The sequence below is a fragment of the Sinocyclocheilus grahami genome, unplaced genomic scaffold, assembly GCF_001515645.1.
Source record: "Sinocyclocheilus grahami isolate Dianchi unplaced genomic scaffold, SAMN03320097.WGS_v1.1 scaffold224.1, whole genome shotgun sequence".
Lineage (NCBI taxonomy): Eukaryota > Metazoa > Chordata > Actinopteri > Cypriniformes > Cyprinidae > Sinocyclocheilus > Sinocyclocheilus grahami.
The window spans coordinates 1,221,704-1,241,848 of record NW_015505403.1 but is presented as its reverse complement, the minus strand read 5'-3'; the positions used below and the strand labels follow the sequence as shown (position 1 = coordinate 1,241,848).

General features: G+C 37.6%; 2 protein-coding genes across 2 annotated transcripts in view; both read left to right on the top strand.

Moving 5' to 3' along the window:
- The window catches only part of LOC107596900 (leucine-rich repeat and immunoglobulin-like domain-containing nogo receptor-interacting protein 3), a 16,260-nt gene extending 1,637 nt beyond the window's left edge, over positions 1–14,623 (top strand). The window contains exons 2-4 of the mRNA XM_016287755.1: positions 956–1,431; positions 11,805–12,584; positions 14,589–14,623. Of these exons, the coding sequence (XP_016143241.1) occupies positions 11,849–12,584; positions 14,589–14,623 (771 nt within the window). The 5' untranslated portion in view covers positions 956–1,431; positions 11,805–11,848. The remainder of the gene's footprint in view (positions 1–955; positions 1,432–11,804; positions 12,585–14,588) is intronic.
- Positions 14,594–18,175, top strand: LOC107596880 (leucine-rich repeat and immunoglobulin-like domain-containing nogo receptor-interacting protein 3). Its single transcript, XM_016287740.1, has one exon. The coding sequence runs from the start codon at positions 14,633–14,635 to the stop codon at positions 16,448–16,450; it is 1,818 nt and encodes a 605-aa protein (XP_016143226.1). The 5' UTR covers positions 14,594–14,632; the 3' UTR covers positions 16,451–18,175.
- Positions 18,176–20,145: the final 1,970 nt, after the last annotated feature.

Here is a 20,145-nt window from a genome sequence, read left to right as displayed (position 1 = left end):
TCAAAAAAGTAAAAGGATTTGCAGTTTTTCCATTTTTTTTTTTTTTTTTTTTTTTTTTTTACTTGGGCTGAACAATATACAGTATATACATTTTATTTTATTTTTTTTTTTATTCAAATGTTGAAAATACACTGTTGATGCCAAAGGTCAGAGGAGAATGGCCAGACTGGTTCGAGCTGATAGAAAGGCAACAGTAACTTAACCACTTGCTACAACAGAGGTATAAAGAAGAGCATCTCTGACTGCACATCATGTCGAACCCTGAAGCAGACGGACTACAGCAGCAGAAGGCCACAACATGCTAAGACGAAGAACAGGAAACTGAGGCTACAATTCACTCAGGCTCACCAAAATTGGACAATAGAAGATTGGAAATAGGTTGCCTAGTCTGATTAGTCCTGATTTCTGCTGTGACATTTGGATAGTAGGGTCAGAATTTGTCGTAATCAACATGAAAGCATGGATCATCCTGCCTTGTACAGTATTAATGTTTCAAGCTGATGCTGGTGCTGGTGGATATTTTCCTGGCTCACTTTTGGTGCCTTAGTACCAACTGAGCATCGTTTAAACGCCACAGGCTACCGAAATGTTGCTGACCATTTCTAACGCGTCATGTCACAAAGCTCAAATCATCTCAAACTGGGTTCTTGAACATGAAAATGAGTTCACTGTACACAAATGGCCTCCACAAGTCACCAGATCTCAAACCAAAAGCTCTGAGGAGCGTTTCCAGCACCTTGTTGACAACTCTGTACTAGCAGGTGTACCAAATAAAATAGCTGGTGAGTGTATTTGTCCACTTTAGGCGTAGTTTTATTAACTTTATAGCATACTCGCAAGACCGTGTTTCAAGCTGTGTTTCATGGTGATAAACGTTTGCAGTTTATGACTCTGCACTCATGTGCAATCACAATCTTCATGCCACTTCTGTAATCCTCTTAATTTATTTCCTCAGCTCTGAGGATCCAGTGACTGGCGGCACTCCTGTCAGTGCCGTGTCTCAATTTGGAGGGTCTTACAGAGACGATGTTAATTTACGGGTACTGCTGGCTGTGCCCAAATGCCAGGGGTGCTGTACATGGCTGACCTACTTTACTATTGCCCTGTCCACATGCATGCTGACTGCAGTGCTGCTAGGACCTGGACTACCCAGTGGAACTCATTAGCCGCTGCGTAACTACAAGGAGATATCCCAATGTGAAATACCGAAGCAGCGGAAGGTCATTTATATTTAGTGAAAAATATTGTGAGGTGTGCATTTTGACATTTTAAAGATGATACCATAGGCACTAATTATTTTATTTTCTGCAGAGAATAAATCTGGAGATGCTTCAAGATTTGAGCTCTCTGGGATGTCGCTCCACGTTAAATCTGATGAGTCATGCCATAATGGAGTATGACATCCTCTAAGCTACTTCATCCAGTGACTTAGTGAGTTCTGGAAAACCTTAGTATATTCAATGTTTTCTTTGATAACAGTTATAAATTAAGCAATATTTGAACAACAGTTCGACTTGCTGGAGTCATACAATAGTTTAAAAAAAAATCCAATACATTAGTACTGAATAACTTACATTTTAGACAAAAGAATTCCTCGTCATCTGTTTTTACTCCACCAATGAAAATAATTCCACATGAAGCCACAGAAGAATCAATAGTCGTCTCCAAGCAATGCACCACAGTTGTATTCTGTTCCATAAAGAAATTAATGTGATTGTGTTTTTGAATGAATCCACTGAGTGATTCAATGATTCATTAATTAAGACAACCACTTGATTAGTTCCTAAATAAATCAGTGTTCAAGGAATTGGTTTTAATGGATCATTCAGTGATTCACTCATAAAGAAAGTTGTTCCATTTCTGAAAAATCACTGTTTTTGAATGAGTCTGTTTTAGTGAATGACTCAGTGACTCACTCATAGGGACAGTTGTTGTGTTGCAGTCCTGAATCAATCAATCGGTCTTAGGAAATTATTCTACGCAAGTCCATTTTTGCCATGGAATAAAAAATAAAATACTTTTTATTGCACAGTTCAGAATTTTTTTTCTTGCAATTCTGACAAAATTGTAATATAAACAGATTTGCGAAAAATAAACTCAGAATTGTAAGATATAAACTTAATTATCAGGGGGAAAAAAATCTGAATTGTGAGATACAGATTTTTTCTTTGTTTACATATTGTAATTCTAAGTTTAAATATCACAATTTATTTGGTTTACATCTTGCAATTTAGAGTTTACATCTAGCAAATCTTTTTTTTCCATGATGCAAAAAATGTTAACTGTGACTTATTTCACAATACTGACTTTTTTCTAATAATTGCAAGTTAATGTCTAATATCTCACAATTTCAAAAAAAAATTCTGTTTACATCTTATGATTCTTAGTTTATATCTCACAATATTTTTCTTTTCCTCAGAATTCGGATTTTAGATCTCACAATTCTAATTTTATCTCGCAATTTAGATTTTTTTCCTTAGAATTCTGAGTTTACATCTCTAAATTCTTTTTGTTTCTGCCGTGCAACAAAAATCCTAAATTAATGTGTTTTTAAACCTGACCTTTTAATATGAACAGCAAAATAAATATGCTTGCAGATTGTGATAAAGGCCAATTTAATCGCTAATAGCACAGGCAAATGGCCCTTTAATGACAAAATCGTTAGACCCCATCTCAAAGTTGAACTTTAGTACTGCTGCATATTGAAAACTTTCAATTATAATTGTGTAAATGAGTCAGACATGGCCTGAGGGGCTGTGAGTCAGACCAAACTGTGAGCACGGTGAGCTTTACGTCATTGGTTTCTCTCCTCAGTCACAGTCATGTGACTTTTTTTGGCCAACAGCCATTGTTTTCAATGTCATTATCAACATCCTGTGGAGAAACTGTGCTCTCCATATGTCGATGGAAATTGGCTGTAAATAGCGTTTGTTGATTAGTAATGAAACCAAATGGCTTCTTCCTCAAAAGCTGGATGTTTTTTCAAGGTCAAGGCATTTTGGCCTTCATCGCATACTTTAAAAAAAAAAAAATTGAATGAAATTTAGAACCAACACAAACCACATATGCAAAAATCTTCTTTGTGGCGATTTTATATATCTGAAAAATATATAAAATATTTAAGCTATTTGAAATATGTATATCTTAATACTTATAATATTGTTTAAATAAGAAAAAAATTACTGTGGGTGGTAATCCATCCTTGGCCTGGCTACGTCAATTCAAACTAGCTTTGATTAGAGAAAACGACACCATGAAGACGATGCCAGCAGTGGTTGTCTGTTTACGTTTTCCTGTCTTGATCGCCACATTTAGTTAGTACAAAGCCTATCTTTTGACCTAATTATCTAGTTCCCTCACCATAGCTGGAGCCAAGGATCAGGTCATCCAGCCCGACTCTCTGAGCGAAGATAAAACCAGCATTAAGCACCGTGCCAAGCAGCTGTTAAGTACAGCATCCGTCAGTTTATTCACAGGATTGTGAGCCTATAAAAGAGCGAATGTTCAATACTCTACATCACTATTCTTGTTGGAATTAGTCCATCAGGAAGCCGTGGTCAGTCTCTTTGTGATAGTCGGTCATGTTCATGGACCATGATAATCTGAATAATTAATCGCATCAGGAAACTGAGCAATGCCAATTGTTGCTAGCATAGAGGGCCTCTCTGTTCTCACCTGCATCAAATATGCATGTTAAACAAGTCATGTTCCCAGGCTGCGCTCAGCCATTGTCATTCTTCCCTGAAACACAATTGACACTCTATCCCCTCAAGAGTTGTGTGTGATTGTCCTGCGCCGCTTCTACAATAACATGTCACCTCTCATTAGCCTTTAGCTGATTAGCATGCCTGTTCATGAACCAGATCAGGTGAAGATTCGTGAATGTTTTTAACCTTCTTTTATTAAAGGTTATATGATTTTCTTGTTCAAATCCTATTAATGTGCGAGAGAACTAGAAGTAGGGCTGCACAATTTGGGGAAAAATCTTAATTGTAACTTTACTGGCAACATTTGCAATTGCTATTTCACCACCTTTAAATTATACATTTCTATCAGCATTCTAAGTGGTTTTGAGATGAGCTTCAAGTTTTTACATTCCATATACTTTTTAGATAGAACCTTTTTGTTTGTTTGTTTGTTTTAAACAAAAAGTACAAAAATGTACACAACTTTTTAAAAAAAATCACAGAAGTAAATAAGTCACATAATGTAGAATAAGAACATGTGAATAACTCAGTTTTGACGAAAAAATGTCATATAGAACCTTATAATTCCAAGGTGACGATAAAAAAAAAAAAATGTTTTTTTGCTATGCTTGTTTGTTGGGCTGCACAATTTTACCCTAAATTTGTGATTTTTCTATCAATATGACAAGAAAATAGTATTATTATTGTTATTACTGAATAAAAATATTAATAAGAAATAAAACTGTAATATTTTACTGTAAAATTAAAATTTGTGAATAAAATATTAATAATTATTATTAATAATATTAATTTAACTGTTTTGCTGTAAAAAAATCAATTACTGTTATTGAATACAAATATGAAACTATTACTACTATTAATACTATTGTAATATTTCTCTGTTAAAAATTCAAGTGAAAAATAAAGTAATTTTTATTCAAATGTAAAAATTATTAAACAAATAGAAATATGATTGTTATAATATTTCACTGTAAAATAGAAAATTATATATGTATATATATTCGGGTCAATACGGTGTCAATGGGGTCCACTATCTGGACCAAAACAACAACAACACATTAAGACTTTTTCAAAATATAGAATTTTATGTTCCTCAGACGTATGAAAGTTGTTCAGGTTTGGAACAACATGAGGGTAATTTCTGGGCAAATTTATCCCTTTAAGTTTCTCAGAATGGCTTCTATACTCTTTAAAAAAGACATAACTGTTTGTTCTTCACACAGTCAGCATGTATAAAGTCAGCATTTCGCAGTTCCTGCTCCTTGTTCGTCATCTCCATGAACTCCCAAACGTCTGCCGAATCCGAGAACGTCCCTGGTCTCAGATGCCTTCTGTTGTCCAGCAACATGCTGATGCCCTTGTCGGCTTTTGTTTGGCCAAGGTTACAGTTGCCTCCTGTGAAGTATGAGGTCCCCTTGAGACGTCACCTCCAGGGAGTCGGCATTCACCCTGAGCATCCGTCATTTGCCCCTTCCTCATCCTCAGTCCGCTTCATCCTGTCTGACTGTCTCATCGCGGGCCACTGTCGGGTTTCCCCGAGCTGCAGATGATAGATGGGCTTGTGGAACAACGGGAGACAGAATGAGGAGGATACGTACGGTTATGTAAAGAGATGTGTGGGCAGCATTTGAAATCGATGCGAGTTGAAGAGTGCCATCAGCAGCACTAAACTAGTGCAGATCCAGCGGTGATATATGGGAAAGTTGACACCTCCACACTTCCCTTCAGCTCACGGCCCCCTCCATGAGTTCTTGCACCTGCCCTCGAGTTTTTTCCTCCCCTTTCTAGTGTGCGTTCATTATTCCTTTTAATGTGCTTTCTCTCTAATTAAGGTACTAGGCTGCCTTAATTGCTCCCGGTCTGTATCATCTGTTTAAGAGTTTTTTTGTTCTTTTTTTCCAACCCAGATAGACTTTTCTCTCTGATGTTTGTGCGATATCAGTCTGTGCTTATGCTGCTATTTTTTCCATTCTCATCATTAAACCTGGTTTTGTTTATGTAGGACAATATCCCGGATTTGACAGAAACATCATGCACCACCTAGTTAAGTGTTTTTCACACTCAAAAAAAGCACTGCTTCAAAAATGTTGAACGTCTTTTATTTCCTTTTAACTCCGGCATGCTCTAAATAGCATGATTCCAGGATGCATTGATTTTAGGCGTCTTATGATTGCATAATATGACTAACACTATAAATGGCGAAGTAGACAAAATGCTAAGCGACACTTAAAAAAAGTCACACTTAAAAATGTATGAATGCCGCTGCATTATAACAAAATATAGCTAACACGTTATAAAGCCTTTCTGTATAGCGCATTATAAAAGGTTATCAAAGGGTATATAATGCATTGTAATTATTCATAATGTGTGTTGTAATATATTATATCTTGTCGTAAATAATTATAACCGAATTTAAAATACATAGTGTAACAATGAATTGCTAAGTGTTATAATGTATTAACTGTGGTTACAATTATTTATAAGATTGTACAATGCATTTCAAGGTGCATTACAAGGCATAATTAATGCATTGAAAACTACTTTTATCATGCACTATACATAAAGGCTTTAAGTGTAGTGTTACTAAAATATCAAACTACTATTATTTATAAATTATTATAGTATTTCTAATGTTATAGTAGAGTATCATATAGTATAGTATTATACAGTGGGTAAAATAAGTATTGAACACATAATTTTTCTCAGTAAATATATTTCTAAAGGTGCTGTTGACATGACATTTTCACCAGATGTCGGTAACAACCCAAGTAATCCATACATACAAAGAAAACAATAAAAAATAAGTTCTGAAATTAAGTTCTGTGTATTAAAGTAGAATGACACATGGAAAAAGTATTGAACACATGAAGAAAGGGAGGTGCTAAAAGGCATGGAAAGCCAAGACACCAGCAGAAATCTATCAGTAATTAGAAAGCAATCCTGCCCCTAGTCAGTGGAAATTAATATTTGCTGGTTTAGTCCCAACCGATGGCCTATAAAAAGGTGTCTCGTGACCAACGTGTCACACAAGAAACATTTCATAATGGGTAAAAGCAAAGAGCTTTCTCAAGCCCTTCGCAACCTTATTGTTGCAAAACATACTGATGGCATTGGTTAGAGAAGGATTTCTATACTTCTGAATGTTCCAGTGAGCACTGTTGGAGCCATAATCCAGAAGTGGAAAGAACATAATTTCACCATAAACCGGCCACGACCAGGAGCTCCACGCAAGATTTCTGACAGAGGAGTGAAAAGAAATATCAGAAGAGTTGTCCAAGAGCCAAGGATCATTTGTGAAGAGCTACAAAGATCTGGAATTAGCATGTACAATTGCAAAAACAATAAGTACAATAAGTAATGCACTTAACCGCCGTGGCCTGTATGCACGCTCACCACGCAAGGCTCTATTGCTGAAGAAAAAGCATGTTGAAGCTTGTTTAAAGTTTGCTGCACAACATTTAGACAAGCTTGTGAAATACTGGGAGAATGTAGTCTGGTCAGATGAGACCAAAATTAAACTCTTTGGAAGCCATAATACACACTATGTTTGGAGGTCAAATGGCACTGCACATCACTCCAAAACATCATGGTGTAGCACTGGCAAAATTCATATAACTGAAGGAAGGATGAATGGAAAAATGTATTGAGACATTCTTGATAAAAATCTGCTGCCATCTACCAGGATGATGAAGTTGAAATGAGGGTGGACATTCCAGCGAGACAATGATCCCAAACACACAGCCAAGGAAACTCTCAATTGGTTTCAGAGCTGCTAGAATGGCTCAGCCAATCATCTGACTTGAATCCAATAGAAAATCTATGGAAAGAACTTCAGATCAGAGTTCATAGAAGAGGCCCAAGGAACCTTCAAGATTTGAAGGCTGTTTGTGAGGAAGAATGGGCCAAAATCACACCTGAGCAATGCATGCGACTAGTTTCTCCATACAGGAGGCGTCTTGAAGCTGTCATTACCAACAAAGGTTTTTGTACGAAGTATTAATTAAATTTCAGTAAGCGTGTTCAATACTTTTTCCCTGGGTCATTCCATTTTATTACACAGAACTCAATTTCTGAACTTATTTGTATTGCTTTCTTTGTATGTATGGATTACTTGGGTTATTACCGACATCTGGTGAAAATTTCATGCCATCAGCACATTTAGAAATATATTTACTTCGAAAAATGGTGACGTGTTCAATACTTATTTTACTGTATTACTGTATAATCAGCTGTATTATTTATACGGTATATATTATAGTAATGTTTTCATTTTATATTAGTTTAATTTGTTGTAATTTATATATATAATGCCCAAGTATACTTTTGGTGTCTAGTGTAGATTTGGCAGCAGAGTTTTTTTTTACTTTTCTCAATCTGTTTTTAGAACATTGATCTTAAATTGTATTGATATTTTATGTTTAACCAGCCTCTCAACAGCTGTTACTGGAAAATAAACACTAATTGGTTGATTTGCCCTTCACGTATCTACTAACAGCTGTTATGTAATTCTCAGGTGACATGCTACCTTGCTGAGGTGAACAACAGAGCAAAGAGGTAGCCGTGTCTCTCATTTACTCCTGACATCTTTCAGGTCGAGGTCAGCTCCATTTAAATTCCAATGCAGGGAAGCTCAATTTGGAGTTAAATGTATTTTAGAGACAATTTTACTCACCCTCATGTCACTCCAAAACCCTATGACATACTTTAGCACAAAAAATATTTTTAAAAATGTCTTTTTCTCTTTTTTTTCTGTCCATACAATGAAAGTCAGTGGAGACCAATGTTTTGGACCCCATTTACTTTGATTATGTGGACAAAAACAGTTTAAACTGTTTACTGACATGAGGGTGAGTAAATAATGGCAGAATTGCCATTTCTGGGTAAAATAGCCCATTAAGGGGGCAATATCTTCTGAAATGTATGTGTAACTATGCAGTGGTACAGTTACAGTATTTGTATTCCAACAGTTTGGAGTTATTGCACATCTGCATGGACATATATGCAAATTCATATGAGGACAATTAAATTTAATAAGCAGTTGAAATATGCTTTGTTGACAGTTCGTGATTGGGAGAGACAGCAGGGGTGGAAAGAAAAGTGGCAGGGTATTAATCATTGCCTATTATTAGTATTCATGATTTTCTGACATAATGACCCGTGACACAAGCTTTGACACCTGAGTCATAGTCAGGTGTAGTCTTCTATTCACCTCACGCTGCTGATTGACTTATAGCGATCCTGTGCACTCCGTTTGTTGTTTGAAGTAGTGGTCTGTGCTGATTGGACAGCTTCATAGTGTCAACTGATATGGGCTTGAACCAGGGGCTGGTCATGCGTTTGGGTTACCAGAGATGATGGGGGAGGGAGAAGAAGGGTTGTGCTGGGGTACATTTGAAATGTCACTTTTCAATAACAACCTGGTACTCTGGGATTGGACTATTAAACTTCTGTTCCATAGGTAAGTCTCATTATGTTTAACTGTAGCACCAGGGTGGGCCTGAATGTTCATGTAAAAATGCACTGACTGGGATGTCTTCCATTGCACATTTGTAAAGACAATGTTAATTTTAACCCTCTGAGGTCGATTAACGCGGATACGCGTTTTGAGGCATCTTCTCCTGATCACACCGAAAATAACTTAAATTACACTTTCAGTTTTGATCTTACAGATAAGAGCAATACATTAATCGAATCTGTAAAGGGTCTACTTTTATTTGTATACACAGATAATAACAACAGAACTTTGTGCATTTATAAAATAAAGAAAACAAACAGGGTGTGCAGTCTGCCGCCTTGGTCTGCGTAATCTTTATTTAGAGACGCGTTATTAAAATGAACTGTAACTCAGCAAATACTCAACAAAGAGACATGAGAGATATATCTATAGAAAGCTTGACATGTCTACTTTTAAACTAAGCAAGTCTTATCGAAAGCAAATATTCTGTGATAAAGTAATCCATATGAAACCAACGCGATGTCCAGTTTTTCACATCTCCCTTCATTATCTCTAATGCGACCACGCCCACAAGCTGAGCGCTATTGATATTATAATCATCCACGTGAAGCGCGCGGCGTGTAAACGCCCACATCATAGTAAACAAACCAGCAAGTTTTACTGTTCGCGTCGCGCTGAGAGGAATAAGACAGATAAAATGCTAAATAAATCAACCATGATCTTAAGTCATTTTGAAGACATGCCTAGCTCAAAGCTCGATACAGTTAATTTATTTCTTGGCTTATAAAGATAAAGAAATCATGAACCTGAAGAGGGCATTAAGTCAACTGAGATTTCAGCCTGTTCATGTGTATCAAAGTATCAAAGCGTAAACAACGTATCCGCATACATACGTTGTTTACATATGTGATCGTGTTAGGATCCTTGCTGTCTATGGGAGGGTCAGCGAGCTCTCGGAATTCATACAAAATTAATATCTTAATTTGTGTTCTGAAGATGAATGAAGGTCTTACGGGTTTGGAACGACATGAAGGTGAGTAATTAATGGGTGGTGGGTGAACTAGGGTGAACTATCCCTTTAAAGCTTTTTCTATGTACTTTGGTCCTTACCATGTCAGTGAAAAAAGCTGGGTGCTGAAACTTTGTTTTACATTGCATTTAACCTCAAATAACACTTTTTCAGATTTAAATGGCTTAATCTTACAGTTTTAAAGACCTCTCACAAAGATGAATGTTGGTCATGAACATTTGGTGCAATAATCATCCAGCTTGTTTATTCAGATCCATGCAAAAAGAATGACAGACTGGATGAATGAAAATGCAAATTCACTCTCTGACAGTATGTGGCGCTTATAGAAAAGCAGAAACACCCCAGTTACCCTGGTAAACACAAAGCAATGTTGTGCAACTTTCAGTTTCTGACAAACATTCAACTTCAGATCAAACATTCAAGATTAGATCATTTTCCTGACTCGAATCTTTGAATCGCGTTTATCAAAATTAACAAATCTTTTTCCGAGTCATTTCGTTCATTTCAGCAAAATATAATTAAAATATTACATGTTAAAAGCCAAATTCCATGAAACATCTACTCACGCAACGTTTCTAATAAGACTGTTAATGCAATGAAACTATAATGCAACCAAGGCCAGATTATGGGAAACAGAAACGATTAATTCATTGTTTCAGATTCTGCAGTCTGTTAGTTTCCCTCACCTCCTGATCTGTCCCCAAAACTGAAGCTTAAACTGCAGTCTGTACCGGAAACAGAAATGATTAGTTCACTCTCGAGTGTTCGGGTTCAAGTCGTTCGTTCATCCAGTCCCATAGGCTATAACGCTACGTAGTCCCGGAATCAGAATTGATTAGTTCATCTCTTGAGTCTTCGGGCTCGAGATGTAAGGGAAACAGGTCAATTTAGCTCAAAGGGAATTATTTTTGATTTTATATGGAATTTGGACAGAATCACTGTTTTACGCTGATCAACTGAATCACTGAACGGGCCGTACAACATCAACTCTGCATGGATATTAATATCCAAAATATAGTGAACACACTATTTATTAGCACAGTAACAAGATCGGCAGTTTAAGACATTAACTTGTAAGCACAAAACCCAAGATATTTGTGTTTAAATTTGAACAAATTTCCGTACTACCTTTCTGGGCCTTGAACGTGTCAGTTGCGTTGCTGTCTATGGAGGGTCAGAAAGCTCTCGGATTTCATAAAAAATATCTTAATTTGTGTTCCAATCATGAACGAAGGTCTTACTGGTTTGGAACGACATGAGGGTAATTAATGACAGAATTTTCATTTTTGGGTGAAATATCCTTTAATGGTGTTATGTAGGGGGGTTAAATTCATTAAAATTGCAGTTTTACAGGCACTAACTTGATGTGAAGATTGTTTATATTGTAATAATATTGTTTACTGAAGATGTGCTGTGTCTTCACAAAGATATTTTATCCAGCTGCACTTTTTTGGCCAATGTTTTCTAAAACATTAGTAGTAGTCATGCTCATACAAACTGTAAGTAATCATTTGACTCAGGACAGCTTCATAATGCTGTAGAAGTGGTTATAGATGAGAGTTGCAAAGTTGTGGTTAATCAAGACCTGTTTTTTGTGTTTTTTTTTCTGCAGGTGTGAGGGGCAGTGATTCAGCCCCAGTAAGGTAGGGAAGGGGCATGGCGGGTTGTCCACGCCTGAGCTTACCGGGGCTGTTTGTGCTCCTAATCGCTGCATCCCTAACACATGGCCAAAGCTGCCCACAGAGCTGTGACTGTATCCCTCATCAGAGAGCCGTGATGTGCCAGAACAAGCGTCTGGGCTCTATTCCTGGAGGCATCCCGACTGACACATGGCTGCTGGATCTGAGCGGCAACAGTTTGCGCTGGGTGGAATACAATGACTTGGCGACTCTCTCGAGACTTGAGGAACTAGACTTGAGCGAGAATCTCATCAGCGTGTTGGAGCCTAATGCCTTCTCCAGCTTGCTTAACCTGAGAGTATTGCGTATGCGATCCAACCAGCTTAAACTCGTGCCCATGGGTGCCTTTTCACGTCTCACCAACCTCACCACTCTGGACCTAAGTGGGAATAAACTGGTTATCCTGTTGGACTTCACCTTCCAGGACTTGAAGAACCTCCGCAATTTGGAGGTTGGTGATAATGACCTGGTGTACATTTCAAACAAGGCTTTCCTAGGACTGGTGGGGCTCCGGGAGCTAACCATCGAGAGGTGCAATCTGACCTCTATAACTGGACAGTCTCTTTCCTACCTTCGCGGCTTGGTGACTCTTCGATTACGCTACCTCAGTATCGCTTTGTTGGAAGAGCAGAACTTTCATAAACTTGGTGGACTGCGGGGTCTTGAGATTGACCTCCACGTGAAGCGCGCGGCGTGTAAACGCCCACATCATAGTAAACAAACCAGCAAGTTTTACTGTTCGCGTCGCGCTGAGAGGAATAAGACAGATAAAATGCTAAATAAATCAACCATGATCTTAAGTCATTTTGAAGACATGCCTAGCTCAAAGCTCGATACAGTTAATTTATTTCTTGGCTTATAAAGATAAAGAAATCATGAACCTGAAGAGGGCATTAAGTCAACTGAGATTTCAGCCTGTTCATGTGTATCAAAGTATCAAAGCGTAAACAACGTATCCGCATACATACGTTGTTTACATATGTGATCGTGTTAGGATCCTTGCTGTCTATGGGAGGGTCAGCGAGCTCTCGGAATTCATACAAAATTAATATCTTAATTTGTGTTCTGAAGATGAATGAAGGTCTTACGGGTTTGGAACGACATGAAGGTGAGTAATTAATGGGTGGTGGGTGAACTAGGGTGAACTATCCCTTTAAAGCTTTTTCTATGTACTTTGGTCCTTACCATGTCAGTGAAAAAAGCTGGGTGCTGAAACTTTGTTTTACATTGCATTTAACCTCAAATAACACTTTTTCAGATTTAAATGGCTTAATCTTACAGTTTTAAAGACCTCTCACAAAGATGAATGTTGGTCATGAACATTTGGTGCAATAATCATCCAGCTTGTTTATTCAGATCCATGCAAAAAGAATGACAGACTGGATGAATGAAAATGCAAATTCACTCTCTGACAGTATGTGGCGCTTATAGAAAAGCAGAAACACCCCAGTTACCCTGGTAAACACAAAGCAATGTTGTGCAACTTTCAGTTTCTGACAAACATTCAACTTCAGATCAAACATTCAAGATTAGATCATTTTCCTGACTCGAATCTTTGAATCGCGTTTATCAAAATTAACAAATCTTTTTCCGAGTCATTTCGTTCATTTCAGCAAAATATAATTAAAATATTACATGTTAAAAGCCAAATTCCATGAAACATCTACTCACGCAACGTTTCTAATAAGACTGTTAATGCAATGAAACTATAATGCAACCAAGGCCAGATTATGGGAAACAGAAACGATTAATTCATTGTTTCAGATTCTGCAGTCTGTTAGTTTCCCTCACCTCCTGATCTGTCCCCAAAACTGAAGCTTAAACTGCAGTCTGTACCGGAAACAGAAATGATTAGTTCACTCTCGAGTGTTCGGGTTCAAGTCGTTCGTTCATCCAGTCCCATAGGCTATAACGCTACGTAGTCCCGGAATCAGAATTGATTAGTTCATCTCTTGAGTCTTCGGGCTCGAGATGTAAGGGAAACAGGTCAATTTAGCTCAAAGGGAATTATTTTTGATTTTATATGGAATTTGGACAGAATCACTGTTTTACGCTGATCAACTGAATCACTGAACGGGCCGTACAACATCAACTCTGCATGGATATTAATATCCAAAATATAGTGAACACACTATTTATTAGCACAGTAACAAGATCGGCAGTTTAAGACATTAACTTGTAAGCACAAAACCCAAGATATTTGTGTTTAAATTTGAACAAATTTCCGTACTACCTTTCTGGGCCTTGAACGTGTCAGTTGCGTTGCTGTCTATGGAGGGTCAGAAAGCTCTCGGATTTCATAAAAAATATCTTAATTTGTGTTCCAATCATGAACGAAGGTCTTACTGGTTTGGAACGACATGAGGGTAATTAATGACAGAATTTTCATTTTTGGGTGAAATATCCTTTAATGGTGTTATGTAGGGGGGTTAAATTCATTAAAATTGCAGTTTTACAGGCACTAACTTGATGTGAAGATTGTTTATATTGTAATAATATTGTTTACTGAAGATGTGCTGTGTCTTCACAAAGATATTTTATCCAGCTGCACTTTTTTGGCCAATGTTTTCTAAAACATTAGTAGTAGTCATGCTCATACAAACTGTAAGTAATCATTTGACTCAGGACAGCTTCATAATGCTGTAGAAGTGGTTATAGATGAGAGTTGCAAAGTTGTGGTTAATCAAGACCTGTTTTTTGTGTTTTTTTTTCTGCAGGTGTGAGGGGCAGTGATTCAGCCCCAGTAAGGTAGGGAAGGGGCATGGCGGGTTGTCCACGCCTGAGCTTACCGGGGCTGTTTGTGCTCCTAATCGCTGCATCCCTAACACATGGCCAAAGCTGCCCACAGAGCTGTGACTGTATCCCTCATCAGAGAGCCGTGATGTGCCAGAACAAGCGTCTGGGCTCTATTCCTGGAGGCATCCCGACTGACACATGGCTGCTGGATCTGAGCGGCAACAGTTTGCGCTGGGTGGAATACAATGACTTGGCGACTCTCTCGAGACTTGAGGAACTAGACTTGAGCGAGAATCTCATCAGCGTGTTGGAGCCTAATGCCTTCTCCAGCTTGCTTAACCTGAGAGTATTGCGTATGCGATCCAACCAGCTTAAACTCGTGCCCATGGGTGCCTTTTCACGTCTCACCAACCTCACCACTCTGGACCTAAGTGGGAATAAACTGGTTATCCTGTTGGACTTCACCTTCCAGGACTTGAAGAACCTCCGCAATTTGGAGGTTGGTGATAATGACCTGGTGTACATTTCAAACAAGGCTTTCCTAGGACTGGTGGGGCTCCGGGAGCTAACCATCGAGAGGTGCAATCTGACCTCTATAACTGGACAGTCTCTTTCCTACCTTCGCGGCTTGGTGACTCTTCGATTACGCTACCTCAGTATCGCTTTGTTGGAAGAGCAGAACTTTCATAAACTTGGTGGACTGCGGGGTCTTGAGATTGACCACTGGCCCTTCCTTGAGTACATCTCTCCACACAGCTTCCAAGGTCTCAACCTTTCTTGGCTCTCGATTACCAACACCAACATTTCCACCGTGCCTACGGGAGCCCTTCGCAACCTAATTCACTTGGCAAGCCTCAATCTGTCTTACAACCCCATCTCAGTTCTTGAGTCCTGGGCCTTGCGGGATCTTGTCCGCTTGAAGGAACTGCACCTAGTTGGTACAAACCTGACATCAGTGCAACCCTACGGTCTTGGAGGCCTGCAACAGATACGATTGCTCAACTTGTCAAACAATGGATTAGTGACCCTAGAGGAGGGATCCTTCCACTCAGTCAACACGCTGGAGACATTGCGTGTAGATGGCAATCCTCTGTCCTGTGATTGCCGCCTACTGTGGATCCTGCAGCGCCGGAAGACCCTCAACTTTGACGGAAAGTCACCTGTTTGTGCCACACCTGTAGAACTGCGAGGAAAAGCACTCAGTACCTTCTCGGATTCTGCACTCTTTGACCATTTCACCTGTCAGCGGCCTAAAATTCGCAACCGCAAACTGCAACAGCTGACGGCTCGTGAAGGTCAGGTGGTGTCATTTGTGTGTCGAGCGGAAGGAGACCCAACTCCGGTGATCTTTTGGATTTCACCTCAGCGCCGACGTATCACTACCAAGAGTACTGGGCGAGTGATTGTCCTACCTGAAGGTACGCTGGAGATCCGTTATGCCCAGATAACAGACAGCGGGACTTATATCTGCATTGCAAGCAATGCTGGTGGCAACGACACCTACTTTGCCACCCTAACAGTCAGTGGTTTGCCATTGGATGCTGCTTTGGCAGCCAATCGCACCTACTATGTGGGAGATCTAAATGACACAAACTTAAACGACACACGTGTCTTCCTAAAATTCACATTGGACCTCAAGACCATCCTGGTGTCCACAGCAATGGGCTGCATCATGTTTTTGGGTGTTGTGCTTTTTTGTTTCATTCTCTTATTTGTGTGGAGCCGAGGACGAGGTCAGCACAAGAACAATTTCTCAGTTGAGTATTCATTCAGAAAGGTAGATGGTCCCGCTGCCAGCGGGGGTCAAGGAGGGGCCCGAAAGTTCAACATGAAGATGATATAAAATGGGCATACTATCAGTTTAAAGGAGTTAACCGCACATTATTGTTATTTCAAACTGAAATACATTTCTACTACCAGTCCTGCATGACTATGGGTTCGGATTTTAAGACAGAGGGTTTTAATGGGAGCAATGAATAATGTAGTTGCTGAGGGGTGATTTCCATCAGCAGCTATTTATAATCTATCCTTACTTTTGGTGTCTTGGGATATTTTACATATTTATTAAGACATTTATGATGAATTACGTACTTCCAGCTGGCATTAGGTACCCGTTTTCAAGCTTGTAGTGATATATAATGACCATTACAAATTTTCTACAGAACATGTAATTCTAAAATGAAAGTTCAATTATGCTCTTAATGTTATGGAGGTTGTTGTGAGAAAAGTCCAGAATGATTTAGATTATAATTATTTACAGAGGTGCTTTCTGCTTGCCAAGAAATTGCCAATGCCCTCAAAAGTAAAAAAAAACGTACATTATTGCATTTTGCTAGGCAATTTAATTTATATGCCCAGTAGTTTGTAGGCAATAAAGTGGGCATACACTTCACACTGCCAATTTAACAAGGATTTGTTGTTGGATTAGCCCCAAATCTTAGCTTGTTAAACACTTTGTCGGAAACATGAGATGCTAGCAGACTGTTTAAAAAGTTAAAACTGTTTAATTATACCTTACTTAAAAAGTTAGTTGATTTAGTTTGCTATGGATAATAAGGCTACCGAGTGCTTCTATATTACACTGCCACCTACTTCTGAGTCATGCCTGCATAAAGTTACACACACACACACACACACGCATACAAAGGTACAGTAGTAACAATTTAAAAGCACATTGTCTTTATAAAAACATTACATATTTATCAGCTAAATACCAATAGCCTCAGTATCTAGACTGGGTTTAAGACATTTTGTATTTTATTGTATATATATGGCTGTTTTGTGTGTTCATTATGGTGCCCTGTTCTCATGTTAAGTAAATTAATGTGAAATACTTTTATTCAATATAAAATGTTCTTAATAATGTGTGAAAACTCTTAAAGAGTTACTGCTTTAAACAAAACAAAAACTTTCTTAGCATTTTATTACAGGTGACTTTCAGTTGTTGTATGTCTTTACACCTCTTCTATGTACGTGTAAGTGTGTTTAAAAGGGAATGTCAGTCTCATAACTTATTTTATGCTCATTTGCATGAGTGTACAGTCAAAGATAGCTTTTTATGCACAGGCCACTGATCCTTTGATCCATCCAGGAGTTCTTTCGCGTACATTGTCTGTTTTTAAATAGCATTTATGATGAGTTAGACCTTGCTCAAGTGCTGCCGCTTAAAATGAAACAGGAAGGCACTTTACAAAGCTGTTCTGCTGCCCCCTAATGTTAAAATAGGACAGTTTAAAGACCACAGGGTATCAGTCACAACCTTATTGCCCTCTACCGATCAATATCTATTTAACACAAAGCTTAAATTAATTCGATTATGAGATGTTTTGTTTGAACAGATCAATTGCGCCCTGTACTGTCGTATTTTAAGCAGCATTGTATGTACATTGCAAACTGCCAGAATTTCTCAATAACTACTGTAAAACTGATTAAAAGAAGCTTTTTGATATTTTTTGTAAAAAGTCATTTTACAGTTTTATTCGATGTAAATTAAATAAATGGATATCCACAGCATTTTTATGTTCTGGATAGTTTTATTCTTAAATATGTTAAGCATATTGTTCTTATACTGTACCAATGAAAAAAAAATGCTGTTTATAAAAGCATGTATCTAAGTCCCTGAGTTGTAATTTCTTCTTTTTCTGATTTTTCATGTCATTATAAAGTAATATTATATATTAATGTTTTTGACTAATTTATGTAATGCAATGCATATATAACCTTTAAAGGTTCTCAACTTTATTAATTTTTTTTGCAAATGCCAAGATGATGTTCAAAATAAACATTTCACAGCATTTTTTATTTTTGTTTGAAAAACTGACAGTTTACTTTTTATTTTAAAACCAGAACAATAAAACCCAATCAGATGAGAATAGCAGGCGAATAATGTCAAATGAGCATTCATCTTTAGGTTTACATAGGTACCAACCAACTTACAAACACCAGCCCTGATTCTATAAACAGTTTTTTCCTAAAACGTTTCAATAAAGACAACCGCTTGTCAGCATACTTTGATTTGGTCCCACAAACTTTAAATGAAATGACATGACAGCTGAGCAATTGTTGGCCATAAGCATCTGGTACAGTCATGTGTGCACAAGAAAATGTCAATTATTTTCTTGTCATGACACTTTTCTACTCATACCATCTGCTTTATAAAACAAAACAATGTTGTGTTTGCTGCAGGATGTACAAAGCACAAAAATGAAGGCAAATAATGGTTTACTAAAAAAAAAAAAAAGCTATTCAAAACAAAAGTAAAATATTTAATCAGATGACCTTTTGACCATGCCTCTAAATTAACAATATCACAGGTAAGTACAGCATTTTCACACAACTACCCTCTTATTTACATATAAACAAAAAGAAAATGTGTAATCGTAATACAAAATGGGAGTGGTTTTGATGTCTTGATGATGTTGTAGATCTAGTCGCCTGTGACCAGGTATTTTGTACAAAACAGTCTATGAATAAACTGAAAAAGAGAAGTGTTGTGTTTCACTTTCACACCAAAGATGCACAATCTCTATTAATGCAATATTATGCATTTACTAGAGATTAGCACTCTATACAAAACCAAATAATGATCTGTGCAGGTATTGTGTTTTCAAAGTCTTTTCCATTGGGTTTCCATTTTTAATATGCACTGCACATTGTTGTAGTGATTGATGGATTTGTGATGGAAGTACTGAATCATTTGTTACGCCCACAAATGGGCTAGTAGTGTCGCTGTCTGGAATATTTATCTTCATGCTATAATTTTGCGCTTTTGCTAACGTAGTACGATATCACTGCACAAAGCCTGTGCATATGGCAAGCAATGACTCAAACTGAAAGATAGTTTGTAGGCAATAAAGTGGGCATACACTTCACACTGCCAATTTAACAAGGATTTGTTGTTGGATTAGCCCCAAATCTTAGCTTGTTAAACACTTTGTCGGAAACATGAGATGCTAGCAGACTGTTTAAAAAGTTAAAACTGTTTAATTATACCTTACTTAAAAAGTTAGTTGATTTAGTTTGCTATGGATAATAAGGCTACCGAGTGCTTCTATATTACACTGCCACCTACTTCTGAGTCATGCCTGCATAAAGTTACACACACACACACACACACGCATACAAAGGTACAGTAGTAACAATTTAAAAGCACATTGTCTTTATAAAAACATTACATATTTATCAGCTAAATACCAATAGCCTCAGTATCTAGACTGGGTTTAAGACATTTTGTATTTTATTGTATATATATGGCTGTTTTGTGTGTTCATTATGGTGCCCTGTTCTCATGTTAAGTAAATTAATGTGAAATACTTTTATTCAATATAAAATGTTCTTAATAAAACTCTTAAACTCTTAAAGAGTTACTGCTTTAAACAAAACAAAAACTTTCTTAGCATTTTATTACAGGTGACTTTCAGTGTCTTTACACCTTTACACCTCTTCTATGTACGTGTAAGTGTGTTTAAAAGGGAATGTCAGTCTCATAACTTATTTTATGCTCATTTGCATGAGTGTACAGTCAAAGATAGCTTTTTA